A 24111-nucleotide genomic window follows, 5' to 3' on the forward strand; every position below is an offset into this window, starting at 1 on the left:
AATCAAATTTGTATTTAAAATATGGATTTTAGATTGATACTTAAATGTGGCTATGTTCTGGTATTTGGGAAATTTTAATTGCTGAAATAAAGTAACAGAGTCATGTTCTGAAGTCCTAATGCAGAAAGACAACAGAAATAGCTAGAAAACAATTTAACCATTGCCGTATCTCTACTCTTACTTACCTATAGACAACATGTAGAATGAGAATAAGCAAAGGAAATGAGTGTTTCAACAAATGAGTTAAATAAGCTTTACCAAGTAATCCCACATGAAGGAGTGCAAAAATTTGGAATGATGTTGATCAGACCTGAAAGTTGATCAGACCTGAAAGCTGTGGTACAAATATAAATGCTGGGTATTAGCAGAGACAGTGAGGAAATGAAGGAAAATATCTAGTAAGTGCAAAGCATGTTAATATTTGGTGTATTTTCTGAGTCATATTTACTATTTATATCTTATCTAGTTCAAGATTTATTTCTGTGGCCAGTGTGTACCATTCTGAGCTATGTCAAAGGCCCATTAAGTCAAGACTTTAAAAAGTTATTCCTATTGAATGGAACAGGCAGTTAATATTTTAGACTTTCTTTAGATGGACAAAGGATGGCTGGGATCTTAAAATAATCTGTTGTGGCAGACTTGTAGGACTCTAAGGCCAGAGGAGAGCTGGTGGCCTAAGCATTGCGCTGCCTGTTAGAAATATACTCTGGGATGGTGGCCACATGCATGAAACTCGACTCTTGAAAGACTTGAAGTGATAGGAGGCAAAGGGAAGGATTTGGTGAAACTGGCCAAGAACGTGACTCCCTCTGAGATCAAAGAACTGTTCTAGGTGATGTGTGCCCTGGAGTGTTAATGGGTTCTTCACTGCTTCTTATGCCTTCTACTTTTGTGTGCTGGAATTTGACTTTGTCCTTCTTTAACAGAGCAGACCATGTACCCTCTTCTGGAATCTTAAGCCCTGGCTAATCTTGATTAAGCTGAAGTGAACCCTTATCTAATACTGACAAAAAAAGATGTTCTTGGGTTTAAGCTGATACCTAACTGGGTTACTGTCCCTTGCGAGAGCGTAAAATAGCTATGGTAGCCGACTACCTTCTGTGTCGTAAACTCAGCACTGGTGCACGTTGAGGACATTAACTCACTGGCGTTGGTCTTGTTTATCTTCATTTTCAGAATGAAAATGGAGTCTCAAGAGAGTGTTGGCAGCTTGCCTGGAGTCACACAGAATTCAAACCACATCTGTATGAGTTCGTTGGCCATTCGTAATTTCAACACTGAGTTTTTGAGAACTTCCTATCCTACATGTTAATCACTTATTCATAAATAAAAATTACACTTCAATATTTTTTTTAGTTAAAATTTTTTTTCTGGATGCCTGGGTGGCTCATTCAGCTAAGCATCAGACTCTTGATATCAGCTCAGGCCATGATCTCATGGCCGTGAGATCAAGCCTGGTATGGGGCTCTGTGCTGGGCATGGAGCCTACTTGGGATTCGCTCTCTCCCTCTCCTTCTGCCTCTCTGCCTCTTCTGTGTCTGCTGCACATACACAGTCTCTTCCTCTCTCAAACTAAATAAATAAACTTAAAAAATATTTTTTATTGGAGTATCATTGACACACAGTGTTACAGAGTTTCAGCTAACCAACAAAGTGATTGGACGAGTCTATTATTCTGTGCTCACCACAAGTATAGCTACCATCTTTCACCATAGAGCACTATTGCAGTAACAATGACTATATCCCCATCTTTGATCCCTGTGACTTATTCATTCCATAACTGGAAGCTTGTATCTCCCACTCCCATTCACCCATTTTGCCCATCCCCCTACTTTCTCCCCCTAGCAATCATTAGTTTGTTCTCTTTTGTACTTTAATTTTTTATTTATAAGCCTTAATTATATCTATAAAATCCCCCAATTTCCATCAATCTATATCATTTGTAGAAGATACTGTGGGTGTTGAAGATATTACCCAGTAGGAATTGTGTCCTTGCCTCAAATCGCCTATAACCTAGCTGTTTATAGAGCAGCTATAAGTTTCAGAACTTGGGGGAAATGTGCAGGGAGTGTCATTAGCCACAAGTCATCTTACTATTGAATTCCTTTTTGCTGCTTGGCAGTTCATGAATTCATTCACTATAAGCTTCCTAATTAAAAGTGGCTTGTCCTGACTATCCTATCCTTAGATCCTTAATAAATATTTGTAGAAGATGAAAATAATAGTAGTAACACCTTCATTTCTAACTACCTTCACCTGCTTGTACAAATGTTGTTGCAGTAGCTTAACAGAGGAAAGAAAAAGGGTTTTTGCAGTAAGAATATAAGGGTTTTGTATGATAGGAACCTGCTTTGAGAGGCAGTATTTAGAAAGATAAAATATATACTTATATTTCTGTAGAATATCAAAATATGCCTACTATTTATTAACTCATTTTTCTCTTAGATATTTTTTCATATGTCAACAATTTTGTTGTAGAAAAGTTAGAAAAGACAGACTTGTTTTTGATTTGTCAAAAGCCTATAATCAGTAATGAAATAAAATTAAACAGCAGAGACAGAAAGTAGAAAGAGATGGTTATTCATAAGAAGAAAAAGAGACTCAACCAAAGGTATAAACAGAGAGAGAGACTTGAAGGAAGATGGCTCCTCATTCTAAGTGCTCCATGGAACCCAAGCTGGTGGCTGTCATGTCATTAGCAATGTTGACTACTAATGTAACTCTAATCTGGCTTTGAATTTTTTCAGTTTCTAGAAAGCAGAAGTTGGTAAAGAATCTTACCACTGGAAGATCCTTATATGTCCAGTTTTCTTTAGATCTCACAAATTTCTCTGCATTTATTCTAGACGTAACTGTTAAACATGGAATTTTAGAGCTAGATGGTATTTCAGAGACAGTGTTAGTTCCTCTGCATGACAAGCAGTTAACGAAAGCTCAGGAAGTTCCGTGACTTTCCTGAGGTGACCCAGCTGGTTTATGTAAGCTGGTCACTTATCTTTTTAACAGATTGGATTCTGGTATACAGGATGAAGTTGTTTCAGGAAGGACAGAATCTACTGACTTTCTGAGACCATTCTAATTTGTTCTTAAACTTAAGTTTGTTTTGTGATCTGCCTTGTTCTGTTTTTGTACCATATTCAAAGTTTTAATTTTTTAAAAAATTTTGTATATGTTTATTTTATTTTTTTGAGACAGAGAGAGACAGAGCTTGAGTGAGGGAGGGACAGAGAGAGAGGGAATCACAGAATCCGAAGCAGGCTCCAGGCCCTGAGCTGTCAGCCCAGAGCCCGATGCACGGCTCGAACTCACGGACTGTGAGATCATGACCTGAGCCGAAGTTGGCTGCCCGGCCGACTGAGCCGCCCAGGCGCCCCGCCAAGTTTTAATTTTTTAACATCAATAGAAAATTAACTGGATATATATTGAAAACTTCTAGTTTGTTTTTCTACAGGTATCAGAAAGCGTGTATTTTTGTTGTTGTTGGCTACTATCACTAAGTCTTTCTGGCATTCATGAACAAAGTTGAAGCAAAAATAGGAAAGCTTTCTATTTTTGTTTTTAATCCTCTGAAGCTTACCTAAGAACTCAGTGGGTATATTAATTGAACAGAACTTTTTTTTTTTTTTTAGGTGTAATCCCTTTTCATGGATTTTCAATGTATGGTAAGTTGGGCTTTAAAATATTCGCTGTTTTTATCACGCTTCAGACAGTTAAACAGGAAGATCACACTTTATACCAGATCACCAACACACTTAACCAAGTTACCATGCACATTTTTAAATATCGAGTTTAGTATTTGTTTATACCTCCAATGAATGTTTTAAAATGAAGGGTCATCATAATTTCTCAGATGGTGACTGCGTGGCAAATTAAAGTGGTTATGTTTACCATTCTCTGATCCACTGAAAACACATGAGGTTTTAGCTCTGACAGGTGTAAAATGAGGTTGCTGAAATCCCCAAACAAATTTTAAACAAGCAACAGGTGAGAAAGGATGTGAGGGGAGAGCCAGCCCTAAGTTTGCGTTTACAATTTCTCCAGACATCTGGCACACACAGCAACAATTACATTGAAAGCTCTCTCACACCCCAGGTTTTCACACGAAAAACGCATGTTCAGGCTTCACAGCCCCGAATGCCTTTCCGGCCTCACGTGTCACTGAGTGAGGAACACAGAAGATTAGCAAGAGGGAGAAAGCTCTACACCTTAATGCCATTTAATTTTTAAATTTGCACACATCACATATAAACCTGTTGAAGAGTGTCATCGCCACAGTCGCTACCCACCCGCCACCTGTACACTAAACAGAAATACTTTAATGTTTTCCTTTTGTAAAGAGAATCACCAATACATTAACACTTTTCTTTGTAAAAGCCCCTCAGTGCTCAACATCAGACAATAATGGTGAATGACATAATATAAAACTTTTAAGACCCGCATGCGATGAAAAGGATTCAGAGGACCCAGGAACTTTGCCTTTTGCTACCCTTCACGGTGTTGATCACAAGCTTGGATTATAGGACACTCTGCTTTCTTCTCTTTAGCAACCAATGTTCCATAACATAATACATAATGTTATCATGGCCTTTCAGCATACTTCTCTTTTCTAAACATGTGAGGAATTTAAAATAGAAAAACCCAAAACTGTTAAGAAAATAAATTTTTACATCTGATATTAAAAATGCTGTCCTTTTATCTGTCTATTTCAATTCCGGCTGCAAGAATTTTTCAAGTAAACAGTTTTTAAAAAGTGAACCTGAATGATTTGGAGGACATTAATGGTGTCATGAAAGTTTAAATCTTCTAACGACTCTTAAGGAACAAAATACATTATTGAGTCAGACTCTGCTTATTCACATTTCTGGTCACTTTAGTAGGCTAAGGTTTAAACACCAGAGGGGAGAATGTTCACTAAGGATGTAGGTGATGCAAAATGTTTGATACAGAGTTTATTAATACTCTTTGAGAAATATCTGGTAAGCACCCACAAACACCTTGGCAGCAATCACTCATTTAGACTCAGTGTACTAGAACAATCATGTGTCCTTCCCGAGGAACTCCAATCAATACTTTACCCCTTGCGTTTTAGTTACTGTAGTGCTTCAAAATCATAATACTTATCTCAATTAAAAATGGATTTTAAATTTCTTTAATTTAAACTGGCCTTCCTCTCTCCCGTTTATGCAGATTAATGAAGTTATTGTAGGTGTAGTAGATCATGATTTCATAAATAAATTCCAATGGCACAATATTTAATTGGAAAACAATAATGAGCAAAGTCATTTTTATGAAAGAACCAAATACGGAAATGTGCTTTAAATAGAAAATAAACTCACGTAGATTTCTTATATATTGTGTATGATGGATGAAAGCTTTTCCATTTCAAAGAGAATTTCTCAAGGGAATTTAACACAAACAGTAGTGGTATCTTTAATCACCGATTGTGAAGGCTTTTGTGTTATACATATCTACAAAAAAGTGTTCTGAAAAATTCCTTCACTGGAAATGACCATTAATGCTTACTGGACCCATAAAATCTTTAGATTCAGATTATAGGTTTTTATGTATCAATATCTTTTTTTTTTTAATTTTTTTTAAATTTTTTAAAATTTATTTCTAGGAGAGAGAGAGAGACAGCATGAGCAGGGGAGGGTCAGAGAGAGAGGGAGTGGCAGACTCTGAAATAGGCTCCAGGCACTGAGCTGGATGTCAGCACAGAGCCCGATGCGGGGCTCGAACCCACGAACCGCGAGATCATGACCTAAGCAAAAGTCAGACACTTAACCAACTAAGCCACCCAGGCACCCCAATGTATCAATATCTTTAAAAGTTAAAGGAAAAAATATGCATAAAGCATAAATAATTTTTTTTCAAAAATTTCAAACCTTCCCTTTGAATTTACAATAATACCATGTATTTGTGCCACATTGCTTTATCTTAGATTGTTGCAGTTAGAGTATGAGTTACTCTTTTTAAATATATAGAATATCTTAATTTGGGTTATTTTTTTTAAATTTTTTAAATGTTTTATGTATTTCTGGGAGAGAGAGAGAGACAGCGTGAGCAGGGAAGGGTCAGAGAGAGGGAGACACAGAATCTGAAACAGTCTCCAGGCTCTGAGTGGGCTGTCAGTACAGAGCCCTACACGAGGCTCAAACCCACGAACCTTGAGATCATGACTTGAGCCGAAGTCGGACACTTAACCGACTGAACCACCCAGGAGCCCCTAATTTTGGGTTATTTTAATAAAGAGCAACTTATTTTGGTAGTAAAATAAATTTTTAAAGTTGGTTTCTAAATGAAAAGACATGCCTGTCAGCTTTTAAACATCTCTATGTATATAATTTTCTTCTCTACATAAAAGTAGGGGGGTTTTAGGTATTTATTTACTCCCCTAAAATTGATTCGTCCCTTTGACCCTTCAGAAAAAAGTGAAATCTCTCCCTTACAAAGCTAGTTTTTGCTGATTTACTCATCTGTAATACTGTGCACTGCCATTTATCCCAGATAATTGAATGTTTGTATTTGTAACAATTTAAAATTTTTTATTATTTTTCTTTTCACTTTGTCAAAACGAGGTGAGTTGGCTCATTGCTTTCCCTGATTACTTAATGATCCTGCCCTCAGGGCATTAGTGACAGATTATCAGTAACAGAGCCTGAGAATTTCTAACTTGTCCATTTTCCGTCATAGCTGAAATTACCCAATAAGTCAGTCATTTTGTGTTAAAATTAATATTTAGGTAATAAGAGTTTTATGTATCTGCATTATGAACATGTTTATGCTGCCTGAAATTCTTGAGGTTTGAAAAGATGAAAAGCACAACCATGTCAGTCCTGAATAATCATGTCGTGTCAGCATCTGAGATTAGGACGTCCTGACATTCAGTTGTGGGGTCTCGGGTTGAGGTGACCCACTCATGCTTAATTGCCAAGAATTGGGTACAAAGGAAAACTTAGTTCAACATTCATTAGAGAAATAAATCCTCTGTCTGAGGGTTGGTTTATCATCGACCTGTGAAAAATGCCTTTATATGATGCTGAGATATGGACCAGAGTCTAAACTGCTCATCAAAATCTTTATTTTCAGATTGGATTAGTTGAAGACCATGATTCTAAACACTAGTCATAAATTATCTTCTATTTTCCTTCCCTGACTTACAAAATAAAAAACTTGGAAAAGCGGCCTGGATCCTTTGTGGAACAAAGTGAAAAATGAATTGCCTGATTGTCACTTTCTTACTATTTCAATTAAAAAAGAGAGAGACTTGACTTTCCATAGTTTTTTAAGTTACTTTGAATTTTTCACATCCCTATAAATGTAATTCTGTTGTGCCATTCTTGTATTCAGTTGGGATTACAGTAGTTTTTAATTACAACTTTCTTTATAACTTTGAATGCCTGAGCTTTTTACACGTGTATATGTTTCCTTTTCAACATGAAAAAATTATATATGATTTGAAACTTGTCTTTGAATGAATATTACTATAAAATATTGATTTATTCTTTCATGTTTCATTAACTTATTTTATAAACTTTTAATTGTTCTGCAATGCTACTGATTACTCTCTTTATTCTTTCAGTTGCACCGCTTTGTTTTCTGTACCATGAACCTTCCAAACTGTATCAGATATTCCGTGAGATGTATGTGCGTTTTTTCTTCAGACTCCATTCCATCTCTTCTCACCCTTCTGTAAGTTCATCAACATTGGATCAAATTAAACTCTAATCTGTTTTCTTTCCTTAAGGAAATGTCTCCTACTCTGTTATATTATAAAGCAACAAGTTTTAATTTGTGGTTTTAAGCAACATACTGCTATAGAATAAATGAAAAGAAGAAGATATTGATATTTAAATATTTTTGGTGATAATGAAGGAGGAAAAAAGCCTTTATCAATTGCACTTAAATTATCTTTTATATGTTAACAGAGAAAAACATATAAACCTGTCTGTATTATTCACTTGGACAAGTGTGCCTTCCTTCTTTGCACGCTCGTGTCCCCATCCAGGAGCTGAGGTTGGCATGTTTCTGGAGTGCTCTGGAGAAGACTACAGAGCGCATGGGTAGTCCTTGGGTCCTGGCAGGCAACCCGTAAATAAATGGATGCTCTTTTTATTATTGTTGTTGCTGTGATTATCATCATCATCTCTTCTTTGTTAGTAAAAAATCAAACATTTATTGGTCACTTATTTTTCAGTTTCACATTTGACTAGTTATCAGTTACCATACTGATATTTTCTTTGTGTTTATTCAGTAGATAACTCCGTTGACCTCAGAGTCAAAGAGGAGCATATTGGGAGTTGAACATTTTTATCTGTTTTATTTGGCCAGGTCTTTATCATATCTTTTTTTCCACCAACGAGCCTGAGTAAAAGCATTAGTTATTTTATACTTTTTTCACCTTTGGGCCCGCTCTGGTCTATTTGTGGGTAATCTGACCAACTCTCCAGAAGAAACACTAAATTAGAATGTATCAGGGCCGCGAGACTTCCCTGAAGAGAAAACTCTGTCCCTGCTGTTACACTAAAGCCCTGTCCTGTAGGTCCCCAGTATAACCTGGTATGTTCCTATTCCCCCTTTCTCTGCATCTGCCTTTGCTCTCATACACTGCTCATGAGAGCCAGCAGATAACAGAAACCCAGAATGTCTCAGACAAACAAAGGAGGCACCTCCGATTATCTTGGGTTTCTTCTCTCTGAGACAACTTGAGTTAGTGCTTATCTTACTTACATTAATTTTTAGTCTAGAGTAATCAGAAAAATACTAATAATTCTGTTTTCTAGTAACCTCATTTTTAGCCTCAGATTTCTTACTCTCACATTTTATGCTTCAGAGTTTTAAAAAAAAAAAAAAAAAAAAAAGGTTTTTTTAAAGTGGCTGCCCAGTACACACCCACGGTGTTTTCCCTGTGCGGCGCACTGAAGCTTGACATGGAGCAGCCCTGGATATTCTTTCTCTGTCTCCACACTGACCCTGAGGTGTCCTTTTTCAGTGAATTGGGTTGGGCCAGCCCTGCCTCTGCCCTTTCTCCATTCAGTGGAATAAAGACTTACAGGCAGTCATCTCCCTCCCTGGCTTGCAGCCAGACTGAACTATGTGGAACCATGGCAGCCTTTTTTCTCTAGAAACTCACAAAGAGGATTAAAACTTCCTTACAAAGATCAACCCTGAGGAATGCTGAGCTACACGAACGACTTTATTCAGAGTTGTCAAGTAATAAACACTTGAAAAACCTTCTGCTGAAGTCAGTTACTTCTTGTCCTCTACAAATAATGCCCTCAGAGAAGGTAGATTTCAGCAATGTATATATATTTACATTTCAGACATTGTATATATGTCTTTATAGTAAGTAATCAAACATTCTTGTTGAATAATTTCCTGATGCAAATTTCAAGCAGTCAATAGTCAGTTGTCCCCGGGGGATGGATTTCAAAGAAAGATTGAAAAAAGCAGGAAATATTTTCCTTGATGGGTGAGGCAGCTAGAAGGGAAAGGACATATGGAAGGGTAAAGTCAAGGGTGTGGCTGTAGTACCAGAGAAATACCTGGAAACTGGAATGCATCCAGAAAAAACTAGTTTGTTGGACCTACGTGATAATACCAGGCTTACAAAGTAGCATGTTTTCCATAAAATGATGTTTTTTCCTTGGACTCTGAATATTATACACCAGCTTGTGTAGGCAGCGTATTGTGTTAAAAAGGAGGTTCCTTCGCATATCTGTAATAGTAAGTATCCATAAATAGGGAAAAATTTATCTTTAAACACAGTATTAGAGATCATTAGTGCATTTCCTATTTTTGACTCTAAGACAATATACAAATATTTATGTTAATAATCTTTTCCTCATTTCCATTTGAATAATTTATTGGCAGAGTTCATTTTTAAATACTAAAATTAGTTTTTCTTTTATGTTTTGTTATTATATCCAGGGTATTGTGTCCCTTTGTTTGCTGTTTGAAACTCTTCTTCAAACTTACCTCCCTCAGCTCTTTTATCACCTACGAGAAATTGGGGCTCAACCGTGAGTACCTTTCTCTCCTAAATGAAGAATAGACTGACCTCAGAAGGTTCTCTTATATCATTGTAAAGCACAAAGATACAGTAGTTCCTCGGAGAAATTAAACTAACAGTTTCTCCAGTGGAACAGTAATTATCAGGTAGTAAAGTATAGCTCTACATTGTGCCAAAAATTCTTGGAAGAATTCCAAAATCCTGATAAGTTTTTATTTGCTGGGAGTTTTGTGCCTGGTACAAGAATCACCAAAATGAACTTATTTCTATTTATAATGAGAGGTGTTGGGCAAAACTGAGGCAAAAATTCGTGGGTACAAATACTACCCAAGAAATGTGATGATAATAAAATTAAGTTAGTGTAGACTAAATTTATCAGAGAACAACTTATGAAAGCTCTATAAGTTAAAGTTTGCTGTCTCTTCTTAAAGAAAACAGATCAATTACCTAGCAATGACTACACTGTGATTTTTCATTCCAAAAGCTTAAAGATTTGTTTATTTATCTCAATATTAGTTATCAGTGAATATGTAGGGTATCTCTGGACTTCCATATTATTGGTTCTCTTCTCTTTTTTTGAAATAATAATGTCTGAGGCAACAGAAGTTTCTAAATTATTTATTAATATTTTGTTACTGTCTTCTTTTCTGTGCAACCAGTTTCCACCATTGGGAGGACATATTTGAAAGGAGCATTAATTCTGAGACGAAAAAAGTAGTTAACGGGAAATACAACAGTTTAGTATTTGTCTTCCCCACACTTGAATCCAAATCAAATAGATGGGTGGGTGGATGGATGGATGGATGAGTGGATATGTTTAAGAGACAGACCAGGATTTAAATTCTGTCTACTAAACTGTATAATCACGATGAAGTTATTTAATTTAATTTATCTAAGTCTCGTTTTCTTTCTTTAAATGAAGATAATTTAATTTCCTCATCTTTAGAATCAAGAGAATTCCTACCTCATGAAGTTGTTTCAATAGTGAAGGATTTTATATATATTCTTTCTGTAAAGCACCACTGAATTTCAGACATCTTAGACCTTGGAAATGCCATTTATAAAACAACATCTCATACCATCCACTGATAATACTGAGCTTATACTCTTCCTTTGTAGCCATTAAAAAACAGGATTCTGTTCATGTTTAAGATTATAAAACAAGAATGTGCCAGAAATATTTTACATTGCACATAGGTCTTTTTTTCTTAAACTTGTAGTAAATTGACCTTTGTTTTATTCTTGTGGAATGAATATTTGAATATAATGAGGCTTTACCATGATGAAGACGCTTAGTTTACTGCTAGAAAGTAAAATCCTAATTATTTTCTAGCCTATTTATACACTTTAATCATTAAAAGGAACAAATTATTTCAATGACTTATGATAACCATTAAAATTCTTATGTAGAAGAAAGTATTAAAACTAATTATCAAGCTAGAAATAATTTTTTAAAGGCTTTTATGAATTGAAGGTGTTTAAATTAGAATTTAATTTTTTCAGTAGATATAGGACTATTCAAGTTATTGATTTCTTCTTGAGTAAGCTTTCTTACTCTTTGTTCACTTTAAGCTATCATATTTATGGACATAAAGTTAGTTGTAATATTCCCTAATTATTCTTAATTAGCCTTTTAATATCTATAGAATCACAGTGAAAACACCTCTTTCATTTTCAAGATTGATATTTGCATCTTCTCGATTGTTTGGCTAGAGGTTTACTAATTTTATTCTTCTTTAAAAGAGCCATGTTTTGGTTTTTTTATTTTCTCTATTGTTTTTCTGACTCCAATTTCATTGATTTATGCTCTTATATTTATTATTTCCTTCCTTATGTTTGCTTTAGGTTTATTTTGCTCTTCTTGTTTAACATTAAAGATCATTAGTTTGAGAACTTTCTTCTTTTCTTTTTTTTTAATGTTTATTTATTTTTGAGAGAGAGAAAGAGAGACAGAGCATGAGTGGGGGAGAGGCAGATAGAGAGAGGGAGACACAGAATCCAAAGCAGGCTCCAGGCTCTGAGCTGTCAGCATAGAGCCTGATGCAGGGCTTGAACTCATGAACTGTGAGATCATGACCTAAGCCAAGCCAAAGCTGGATGCTTAACTGACTGAGTCACCCAGGTGCCCATCTTCTTTTCTAATACAAGCAATATTGTTATAAATTGCCTTTAAAGCATCATATTACCTTCACACAACAAATTTTGATACATTGTGTTTTCATTTCCATTCAATTCAAAATGTTTCTTAATGTCTCTTGTCACTTCTCTTTGACCATGGGTTTTATAGAAGCATGCTGTTTAATTTCTAAACATTTGTTTAATATCTAAATATTCTAAATATTTCTGTTATTGATTTCTATTTTAATTCTGTTGCAGTTAGACAATATGCTTCATAAGATTTCAGTTTTTTTTAATGTGTTGAAGTTTGTTATATGGCCCAAAATATGATCTGTTTGGGTGAATAGTACAGGTACACTTGAAATGAATTCATATTCTGCTATTGTTCAGCAGAATATTCTATAAATGGCAACAAAGTCAACTGCTTGGTAATGTTCAAATCTTCTATAAACTTATTAATTTTCTATCTACTTTTTCTATTAATTTAATTTTGGAGAAAGAAGTGTTGGTCTCCAATTATAATTGTAAATATGTCTATTTCTTCCTTCATTGGTATACATATGTTTACTTGATGTATTAGAAGCTCCGTTTTCAGGAGAACTGATCCCTATGTCATCATTTAATATCTTTATTCCTGGTAATAAGTCTACTACGTTTGATAGAACCATCCCAGCTTTCTTTCCATTACAATTTGTATGGTGTATTCTTTCTGTCCTTTTACTCTTACCTATGTCTTTGTTTTTTAAGTGGCTTTCTTGTCAAAAGTGTAGTTGAGTCTTCCAGTGTGTCAATTTTCTTTTTAATTGGTGTGTTTATTCTATTTACATTTAATAATCGATATTATCGGTTATAGTAATATCAGTTGATATCATCTACTATCTTGGCAGACATTTTCAATTTGCCTTTTTTTATTCTTTTTTTCCTCTTTTCCTGCGTGCTTTTGAATTGAGTATTTTTTATTTCATTTTATCACTACTATAGGATTATTATTTATACCTTTATAATATGAGCCTGCCAGGTGCCCCTACATTTTTAATTAATCACATTCTACCTTCATATAAACTCCATGCATGGATGGCGTTACTGGTAAATTCTGCCAGACATTTCAGGAAATAATGTTTTTTTCTCTAGCCACTATTGAGATCTTTTCTTGGCATTTTGATTATGATGTATCTGGGCATGGATCTGTGCTTGGGGTTTGCTAAGCTTCTTAAATATTTAAGCTTATATCTTTTGCCAAATTTAGGACATTTTCAACCATTATTTCATCAAATATTTTTTATGTGCCATATTTATTCTCCTTTTCTTCTAGGATTCCAGTGACACAAATGTTAAAACTTTTGGTCTTATCCAAAAGGTCCCTGAAACTCTATTCATTTTATTTTCAACTATTTTTACTCTATAGTTCAGATTAGACATTTTGTATTGATCTATATTCAAAATCACTGGCTCTTTTCTCTGTCATTACTGTTTTGCTATTGGGTCTATCCAATGAGCAGGGCTGGGGTTCTTTTTGGTTTTTTTGTTTGTTCATTTTTTGTTGTTATTGTATTGTCCAGATTTAAAGTTTCCATTTGGTGTTTAGAAAAACTCATGAACTGTGCATTAATGAGAGTAAATTTTACTATACGTAAATTATACCTCAATGAACTTTATTTCTAAGAAACTAATTCTGTGCTGTGAATAGAGGGGGACACGTTGTATGATGCTGTTGTTCTATTAAGACACTATGACAGATCCACTAAAGTGAAAGTAGTTGACCTTGATCATTTAGACTGAAAAGTCAAATGACCTTTTTTAATTTAAAGTATCTGATGGCCATGGGGCACCTGGGTGGCTCAGTCGGTTGAGCACCCGACTTCGGCTCAAGTCATGATCTCACCACTCGTGGGTTCGAGCCCCGCATCGCACTGTGAGATGACAGCTCAGAGCCTGGAGCCTGCTTCAGATTCTGTGTCTCCCTCTCTCTGACCCTCCCCTCTCACATTCTGTCTCTCTTTGTTTCTCAATAATAAATAAATGTTAAAAAATATTTAAATAATAAATAAATAAATAAATAAATAAATAAATAAATAAAATATCTGGTGGCCAAAAGTTACTTTGGTGTTTATAAGCAGATATTCTAAAACCAACCAAAAAGTTTAATTTGTCAATACTCCTCCCTATGTGTACTTTGTTATATTAGAATAATAGTTATCTAGTATTGAGGAATTTCTGAAAACTTGAGGGTCCTTTTTGGTCTTAAGAGGAACTAATACATCAACAAAGGCCATCTTTAGATTCCTTTCTCTTGCTGTAAGAAAGTAGCACCAATATGATATTGATTTATATAATATTGTAACAGCTCCAGCAAAGAGTTTGGCTAGCACTTAGCAGGGGCAGGCAAGTGATGTTAAGAACAGGTAGTGCAGAAATGTGAAGGACTAGTTTATCTTTTCAAGCACCAAAGTTAAAAGAGTCCATTTCCTGATTTCAGAGATAAGTTATATTTGTAACATATCTTAGTTATAAATAGTGGGATCTCATATCTCTTAGGTTTTTTTTTTTTTTTTTTTTTTTTTTTTGCAAAATCAATTGAATTTTCTGGTTGATCTTTCAGAGTTCTAATACTCTCCCCTTTAAAATGAAGGGTTTGAGGGGCGCCTGGGTGGGTCTGTCGGTTGAGCGTCCGACTTCAGCTCGGGTCATGATCTCACAGTTCGTGGGTTCGAGCCCCGCATCGGGCTCTGTGCTGACAGCTAGCTCGGAGCCTGGAGCTTGCTTCGGATTCTCTGTCTCCCTCTCTCTCTGACCCTCCCCTGCTCATGCTGTCTCTATCTCTCTCTCAGAAATAAATAAAATATTTTTTTAAAAAAAATGAAGGGTTTGAAATAAAATATCTATTTCTAAGGGCCCTTAGAGCTTTACAACTGTTTGCCTTCAAGGACTCCTATGTATTGTTTTATTTTATTCATCCTATGTAGCCATTTGACTGAAATGTAGGAATATAATTTATTGAATTGGAAAAGTATACAGCTACCAAGCACTCTTTCAAGTATTTTGAATAAAAATTCAAATAATCATGATTCAAATGATTTGAACTGTTAAGGACTGTTGACTATTAAGATCACCTCACTGAAGCTAATTAATACAGACCCTGAAAAACAAAACATAGAAGTGAGTTTTCTAAAGGCTGAGCTATAACATAGCAGATATACATTTTCCCTCTTCATACGTTGAGACCACTAATTTGAAGACTCATGGCTTCTCACCGTTGCACTTTTTCAACTTTTAAGAGAGCACTTGAGATTTAAAATGCTGAGGTGATTTTTTTAAATTTTTTTAATGTTTGTTTATTTTTGAGACAGAGATAGAATGTGAGTGGGGGAGGGGCAGAGAGAGGGACACACAGAATCTAAAACAGGCTGCAGGCTCTGAGCTGTCAGCACAGAACCCGATATGAGGCTCAAGCCCACAAACCATGAGATCATGACCTGAGCCTCAGACAGACACTTAACCTAATGAGCCACCCAGGTGCCCCTGATTTCTAAGACTCACAGAGAAGTTACCTTAACAATAGAATTGGTTGGCTCTTCTGATACTGCCTGTTTGTAAGAAAAAACATTCACTAGTAAAATTTATTTTCTTTTTTCTTTGCCTACAGACTACGCATATCCTTTAAATGGATGGTTCGAGCTTTCTCTGGATATTTAGCTACAGATCAACTCCTGCTTTTGTGGGATAGAATCCTAGGATACAACTCTCTGGAAATTCTTGCTGGTAATAAGTGCTTGTTTGTAAAACACATGCTGTTTCTACAATAAAGTCCCTTTACTGTCTAACATTCACCATCTGTGATAGCAACTTGAGTCTATAGGTATCTGTCATTTCTAATTCATAAACATTTAATAGATTTATCTGCCTTAAAAGACAAGTACTGGGGGCACCTGGGTGGCTCAGTCAGTTGAGCATCCCACTTCAGCTCAGGTCATGAACTCACGGTTCGTAGGTTCGAGCCCGCATCCGGGCTTCTGGAGATTCCGTATTTCCCTCTCTCTCCGACCCTCCCCTGTTCTCTCTCTCTCTCTCTCTCAGAAATAAATAAAACATTAAAAAGGAAACATTTTTTAAAAGAAGACAAGTACTGAAGTTCTGAGATCTAGATACTTCTATGTAATTTTACCAACACTAGTGTACCCCTAATCTTTCTTCCTTGCTCCGAGAAAAGTCCATTTCTCCTCCCCTGCTTTTAGTTTTGCCAGGGCTTACTATCTCAGCTGCTGTGTGGTCAGCACAGCGAAGTGTAGGTATTCCTGGCTCCTCTCCCTCACATGTATTCTGTGCCCCGTCGCAACCACGGCCTATGATCTAAGCTGACACGGAGCCTCCCTGCAAAGTTGAAATATCAGCTCTTCTGGACTTCAGTTTCTACTGAATGCAAAACCTTTTCCTTTTTGCTGACAGTCTCTGACTCCTGGTGATTGAGTATCCCCTTCTAGGTATTCTCTTACGCCAAAGAATATTTTATCTCTTTTTTTTTTCAGGAAGCCACAGTTTTATCTCTTATTTATAATTAAGCAGTGCTTACAATAGATATACACACAAGACAACTGTATGATAATACATAGGACACAGATTTCTTGTTAATTATATTATTTTGCTTATCTTCTACAAAATAGTCTCAGTTATTTTTTATCATTGGGATGATTAGGAAATTCAAATAGCACAGGGTTTTCACAACAATGGTTAGAGAGCAGAAAAGTTGGCAGAGTGCTGGGTCCAACCTTCTCCAGTTGTGTAATACTGAGTAAGTTATTTAACCTCTGTGAGTCTTCATTTCCTTACCTTATACTGATAGCATAATAAAGATCCTTCTCTGGGTAATTGTGGAAGTAATGCTTAATTGAAGAAGTCCCTTTTCTTGCAGAAGATTCTTTAGGTACCATATTAACATATTCTTGAATGCTGAGAGGTCTACAGCAATTGTATGTTAATTCAAAAAGCAACATTAGAGTAACAGTAAAGTGTCATGAAGGAAAACATCACCCTTGGTGTAATCAGAGGTACCACTTATTGATGTGGCTAACAATGCCTAGTACCTTTCGGTCTCAGTTGGGTTTTGAGCCCACACAGATAGGGGTCTGCCCTCCTCTCTCTTAGCTGAACGGCAGTGATGTATATAATCTAGAGGAAGAGGAATCCTAGAGGTCATTGGGTATGATTTCTTTCATATGTTTCTGACAGGCAGGCCGCACCCTCTGTGCCAACACTTCAGTACTGGGTAGTCAGTCCTTGTCTGACGAGGTAGCCCATCTCACTTCTGGATGACACAACTTGCTAACATGTACTCCCGTTAAGCCCAGGTTATCGTCATGTTTTTTCTATTCTCAACGTTTTTTCAAAGTCTTCTACTTTCCAGGCTAAGAAACCTTGTTTTCTGCTACCATTTCTCAGGCAACAGGATTTTACGCTTTGCAGCAAATAAATCTCCTCTGCACGTGTCATAAATTTTGAAGAGTGTGGTGTATAATTTTTTTTTACCATCTCAAATATTAGAGCATGTTAAAGAAAGCACTTTCTAATAATTAGGATTTTTCTAAACTAGAATGGGATTTTTAATGGTCACCTGAAAGTTAAGAGGCTTTCTGCTGTGAAAAAAGGTGGAATTGGAAGACCTTCAAGACCTCTTCCAATTTAAATTTTCTCATTCTGGGACTTATCACCCCTCAGCAAAGTTATGTAAATGTTTGTTGACCAATCAGTGAATGTTGATTGATGCATTTGCTAGGCACCCTGCTGGAGCTCAGAAAGTTAATAAAAACACTACTGATGAATAGGTAGAAATGTACTCCGCACTGACTCACCCACCTGCTTTCCCAGAGAGTTTTGGTTTTTTTCTTTTTACAAATCAACGGGAAAGAATTATAGAACATATAGAAATGGAACTAGACTCCCCTTCCATGAATTCAGATAAAGAGCCACAGGATGGACATGTTCATGTAGGGGTACTCAAACTCGTTGCTATTATTTCAAACATTTTAGGGGATGAATATTCTGGGACCACCTTTTTACCCAACTTAGTTATTATATAGTCTTTAGAAAGTTTTAGTGAATATTACTAATTTAGTAAATATTACTAAAAATTAATTATAAATTAATGAGGGTCTTTTGAGGAACAGTTTAAATCAAAGTTGCCTTAACATTTCTGATAGAATTGCTTAGAATTAAAGTAATGAGCATAGCTTAAAAGGCCAAAAGTAAATATTAGAGTCTCTATATTTCATGTGCAGCATGATTGCAGTTGAAAATACCCCAAAGTGGAGAGCTTTTCTCCTTGGCACACTGAAGTGTTCTGCGGAAGGGTGGGGCAAGTCAAACATGAGGCAGACACAAAGGAACTTCTGTGATGTGACACCAAGATAAATAAAGGTTATGAGCACACGAGCATTTTGGATGCTGAGGTCAATTAGTGAACTGATCTTTTCTTCCCCCTCTTATCTACCTTTGGAAAAATGATTTCCCGCCACGTAAAACCCTTTCCTGCTACAGCAGAAAGTTTGGCCATCCTCTCAAGCCGTCACCAACTCTGTTAAGTTATACACAAAAAAGGAAGTAGCAGTCACACTCCTTAGCTTCTCAAATATCTCCCTTGTCAAAATGATTCCAGACATTAGGAAGACTATAAAGAAATTGCTGGTCGAAAGAAATTATTTTCTTTGATACTCTTATAAACATGGAAACTCTGTGACTTAAAGTACAAGTCAAGTTTTCTCCTTTTCAGTTTAAAGGTCTTTGTCCCTGACCTCTTGTATCCTTTATGACAAATTAAATAATCCCAGCTGATTTGGCGTTTTAAATTTTGTTTTACCACTACAATCTTTTTTTCTGCAGACTTTTCCTGCCTAACTAGTTGCAGTGCTTTTTTGCCAGACTGTCCAAAATCTATTGTGCCCTAGAAAAATGCCTGTGTTTCCCAGCCTGCTCTGGTTGCTCCGTGTCTCTAGCTGGGGAAAAGAGGTGTGGATGTTGACTTCTACTCCTGTGTCAGAGCCCAGGGTCATCATAGCATCATCCTTCAGGCCAGCAGGGAGGATTCTTAGGCAAGCTCCCAGATTTGCATGTCAGGGAAGACTCATTACTACTTTCAGTCTCAATAAAGCACATTAGTACTTTCATTACTACCTTCAGTCTCAATTAGGTCATCACACAGTGAGTGGTTAGATGCTCGGGCTCCAGAGCCACGGTTAAGTTCTCACTCTCCTATGTTCTACCTGTGTGGCCCTGAACATGTCATCCAAACTCACTGAGCCTCAGTTTCCACCTTAACATAACAGGGCTAGCAGTGGCACTTGAATCATAGAGTTGGTATGAGAATGATCCATAGCATTATTGTTATTCCCAGAGTAAAAGTGTATTTTAAAAAACTATATATTTACATTAGCTATGCCAGAAACTTAGGAGCCAGTCTTTCAAATAGTTTTGAATATTCCTTACCATTTATTTCCTAAATTTCAACGGCTTGTTGGGTAGAGAGTAAACTACCACCACTGGTGATGAAAGAGAAAAAAGGGGGAGAAGTCAAGGGCCATCTTCAGTCAGTAGCATCACCTTGTGAGGGTACCTACCTCTTACGTGGGTCCTTTCACTGATCGTGATGACGTATTCCCGCAAGTGGGGCTTTACGGCAGATGATGTAGGAAGAAAGCTTACACATTAGCTTTACTTTCTTTTCATATGCGTATGATGAAAACAAAAATCCAAATGTTGCCTTCTACTTCGTGTACATTATTGACCTTCAAGATGTCCTATAATTTTTTTTTCAACGTTTGAGTTCTTTTTCCTATAGCCAGTGTTAATGTCAATTTCAGGATTGGTCCACTGCAGCTCTCCCCACAGACCTATCTGTTTATGACACGCTAAGAAAGTCCGTGCTGAATATAAAGTGTAACAAAATATTATAACAATATTTTTTAAGAAAATGCTTTATTGCCACATTTCTATCAGGAAATCTTGATACATATGAAGCATGATCTGATAAATTTAAAAATACAGTCCCCATCTAACTTTTCAGAATCCTGTTGCATTAGTAAAAAAAAACACCTGTATCAAATAAACCTTTAATTATAAGCAATCCTTAGATCTTCTTACCATTTAAAAATTTGTAATTTCAGTTACAGGGATGAAAGAAATCATCTCTAAAAATGGCTCCTTTAAGACCACTGGAATGTTCCTTTTTCCCCAAACTGGGGGATTCCATTTATCTATCCTGCAGACACCCTCTTCTCCGGAGGAGATCATTTCCATTCATCGCAAGACCTAAACTCAGAATGCAGGCATGCAAGTCATGTAGAAGCGCCAGTTCTGAGCTCTCCTAGCGGGCTGTGGGCATAGCAGTAAATTGGTCAGGCTGATGAGTAGGTCAGCAGTTGAAATCGTGTGCATTCTTTTCCAGTCCTGGCAGCTGCTGTGTTTGCTTTCCGAGCAGTGAACCTGATGGAGGTGACATCACTGGCTGCAGCTGAAGTAAGGATAAGTTTCACTCGGATGGGATGGAAATAGTTCCTGAGAGAGTGCCAGGCTCGAGCACTTTAGTCTCAGATGCATAGGACACACATTACTCATAGACTAATTTTTTCACTGGGGTAAAGCCTATAAGTTTCTAGCTAAGTAATATTAAGTATTCAAAGTTCCTTAATTAGTTGAAAACAGTCTTCTTGTGAAGGAGTCACAAGATTATTATAGGAAACCATTATAACCATCATGGGAAACAAGACACCCCGTAGTTTTAGTAGAAACTCTTGGAGCTTAAGTTGCATTTTCTTATTGTCGTTCATGTCCACATATTCTGCTACAACAAAGAAAATCTGGTTGAGAGAGTGTAAGAACATGTGTTTGCATGATACAGTAAAGATACACTGGCTTTTGGGGGGTCATTTTAAATAATGAGTTAATTTTTTAACGTTTCTTTTCAATAGTATAATTTATACCTGAAACACAGTTCAATTAAATAGCAGCTTACCGTATCACTCTATTTGTTATCTCTCATAGAAATTTAAATTTTACCCTTAAAATAGCTGTCTACATTCTTTGTTTAAAAGGAAGAGGATGTTTATGCATCTTGCAACTGAATAAACATTAGTTCCATCTCAAAAATGATTTCCTGAAGCCAGATACTCCTTATACTAGTAGAACAGGACCAAGATTCATAATGTATGTTTATTTATAGAAGCAAGTTGAAATATTAGACCTCTTATAAACTCATGCTACCTTGTATATTTGAAGAAGGCTCAAGGCAAAAGTCCAGGTTATTTTCTACTGCACGTTTTAGCATTTTGCACATGTTCTCACATTAAGATATTGAGAAAAGCGAAGGGAGGTTGTAGCTTCAGTCCAGATTTTCAGGACAAATGTGAAGAACTTTGAGAGTGTGTCAAAGCCAGAATTACATTGTAGAGGTGTTTCTGTCGTGCCTTATTTCACAGGCTTCCTTTTGCCAGTTAGAATATTAATAATTCTCTTTGTTTTTTTTTTTTGTTTCTTTGTTTCAGGCAGTTCTTGCTGACCTTTCTACTTTAAAAGTTATGCCTCTTCTTCAAATTTTTCTGTTTGCTACTGTCACCTGATCATCTTCAAGGTCACTGACAACACATCTAGTTTTTCATTAGAAAATAATCATGAACTATGCAAACTCTGCATAAAACCAAAATTAAACTTTGCATATAAGCCAATAAAGATCATGTTCCCTCTTCAGTTAAACCTAAGTAGTTTTTCACTTTTTGAAACAAAGCTCTGCACACCAAATATTGTACTGCATGCTGCTGGTTTTCAAGAGAGAAGCAATAGACGTAACTTCTGCTAAAGTGAGCATACGATATATATAATCCTGACTTGTAAAAGGCATGTAACAATATATGCAATAGGAACTGAAGATACTGTAATAAACTTGAAGAGGTAATGTAGCCTCTGGGACAATTTTCTTATGTCAGTTTGTAAATTTATCTCTAGATAATGTATCATTTTGTCTTATAAACCGTTCTTCCCTCACAGCCAGGGGTGGAGTAGAAATGTGGGAAGATTGGAAGAAGGTAATGGAATTCACATGTACTTTGGTGTTTTTAACACCTTTTGTCTCACCAGAGACCTTCTAGATCCCTTTCCACTTTATTTCTCCCTTAGAGGTCTCTACTGGGGACTCTCAGATATGGTTGTCTCCATTTGACAATATTTTATTCATCACTTTCCAAAAAAAGAAAATTACAGAGTGATCCCTTCAAACTTCTCAACCTTCCATCCTTGCTTTGAAGACTCGACCTGCTGAGGCCTGTTGCCGGATTCTCTCGCTTTGGATGTGGGCAAAGAGGGCACCAAGGATTCGATGAAGGGAACGGAAAATCAAAACCGTATCCACTTTTGCTGAATCTTTGTTTAAGGAGAATTACTTCTAGGGCAGAACATCTGAGAAACTAGGAGTAGGTACGTTACATTCATTTTAGAACTGAAGACGTTATGCAGGGCATCAGTCTTATTTTGGTCTTTATTATAAGTGAAGGGTTTTATTTTGTATTACTTCCTAAGGACCTAGCATTTCTGTAATTCAGAATAATAAAATATGGGGGGGGGGGAGGGTCCAAATTCAAGATGCTAATCATCCCAACAAAACTTCAAGTCAATAGAGTGATATTATCACTAAACTCTTAGCATTGTATTAAGTTTTGTCCAAATGATGTACTTCCTGAGTCTTTTATTTAAAGAGTATATATTAGGGGCGCCTGGGTGGCTTAGTCGGTTAAGCGTCCGACTTTCGCTTAGGTCATGATCTCACGGTTCGTGGGTTCGAGCCCCGCGTCGGACTCTGTGCCGACTGCCAGCTCAGAGCCTGGAGCCTGTTTCAGTCTGTGACTCCCTCTCTCTCTGACCCTCCCCTGCTCACGCTGTCTCTCTCTCTCTCTCTCTCTCCTAGAAATAATAAATAAAAAAAATAAAAATAAAGAGTATATATTAATTAGGTAGTGAATGAGGTTTAGCACAAGACTGCAGGTGTGATGGGGTCTGATGTAACTAGTTCTTAATTTAAAAATGTGCATTATATGCTTTATTAATCAGGTACTTACTGAAAACAAAATAATAATTTCTTATTCAGGATTGATTCTTAGGAAAGCCCATTTCAGTGCTTTTGAAAGTGATTCAGTTATAATCCTATGCTTTGCCATTCAGTGTGTGCAAATGCACATTCATCACGAAGTATAAGCACAGCCTTTGACTAGTATCTCCCTTCCTTCCCTGTTCAAGAGACAGAGTTTTAAACGATGGTCAAATGTGTACAGATCTGCTCATTGTTGGCTTCTTTACGAGAATATTCATAAGCCTTTTTAAAAGCAGCAGTATAGTGGTCTAGGAGAAAAACTCTAGACTGAGAGTTTTTGTGCTAACTATAAATCCCTAGATAATTTAACCTCTCTTATCTGTATGGGGGGAGGGGAGAGGGCAGGCAGCAGGAAATTATTGTATTTGTTTGTGTTTACCTGACCAGGTTGAGTGAGACCAGATGAGAAAATACATTTGAAAGTAAGTGTGGTTTTTTTTTTTAACTGCAAAGCACCAAGTAAATAGAAGACGTTGTTGGTAATTAATTTTAATTATGACATTTTAAGACCAAATGGCAGAAGATAATATAGGAAGAATGCTTGACTTCATTAGCATCCGTCTGACTTTATTTGATAATTTGAAACTGGGACTATCCAAAATGAAACCTGAGTGTGGCATAGCAGATCCTTCCATTTGAAACAAGTGGCTCCGACCAGTAGTTCTGAACCTGAGCCCCAAAGCCATCGCCCATTTTGTTGCTGTCACAAACCCCTCTCGGTCAAGCTGCTCTTGGCTGCTTGTTCAAATATCGCATCGGGGACCGTCAGGCTGTCTCGCCCGCTCTGCCTCTCGCTGCACTCTGCACACTGCTTCTCCTGGCTTTCTTCCTGTGTCCTCCCCACGCCCCTTCTTCCAAC

At 36.6% G+C, this 24111-nt stretch overlaps 1 protein-coding gene across 2 annotated transcripts in view; it reads left to right on the forward strand.

Annotated features, from left to right (window-relative positions):
* Positions 1–22089, forward strand: part of TBC1D19 (TBC1 domain family member 19) — a 151992-nt gene extending 129903 nt beyond the window's left edge. For both annotated transcript variants that reach the window (XM_039236646.1, XM_039236647.1), the window contains 6 exons: positions 3630–3662; positions 7583–7692; positions 9931–10022; positions 15774–15889; positions 20562–20632; positions 21658–22089. In XM_039236646.1, coding sequence (XP_039092577.1) covers positions 3630–3662; positions 7583–7692; positions 9931–10022; positions 15774–15889; positions 20562–20632; positions 21658–21732 — 497 coding nt within the window. In that variant the 3' untranslated portion in view covers positions 21733–22089. The remainder of the gene's footprint in view (positions 1–3629; positions 3663–7582; positions 7693–9930; positions 10023–15773; positions 15890–20561; positions 20633–21657) is intronic.
* The last annotated feature ends 2022 nt before the right edge of the window (positions 22090–24111 follow it).

The sequence above is a fragment of the Hyaena hyaena genome, unplaced genomic scaffold (assembly GCF_003009895.1).
Source record: "Hyaena hyaena isolate Hyena2069 unplaced genomic scaffold, ASM300989v1 scaffold_114, whole genome shotgun sequence".
NCBI lineage: Eukaryota > Metazoa > Chordata > Mammalia > Carnivora > Hyaenidae > Hyaena > Hyaena hyaena.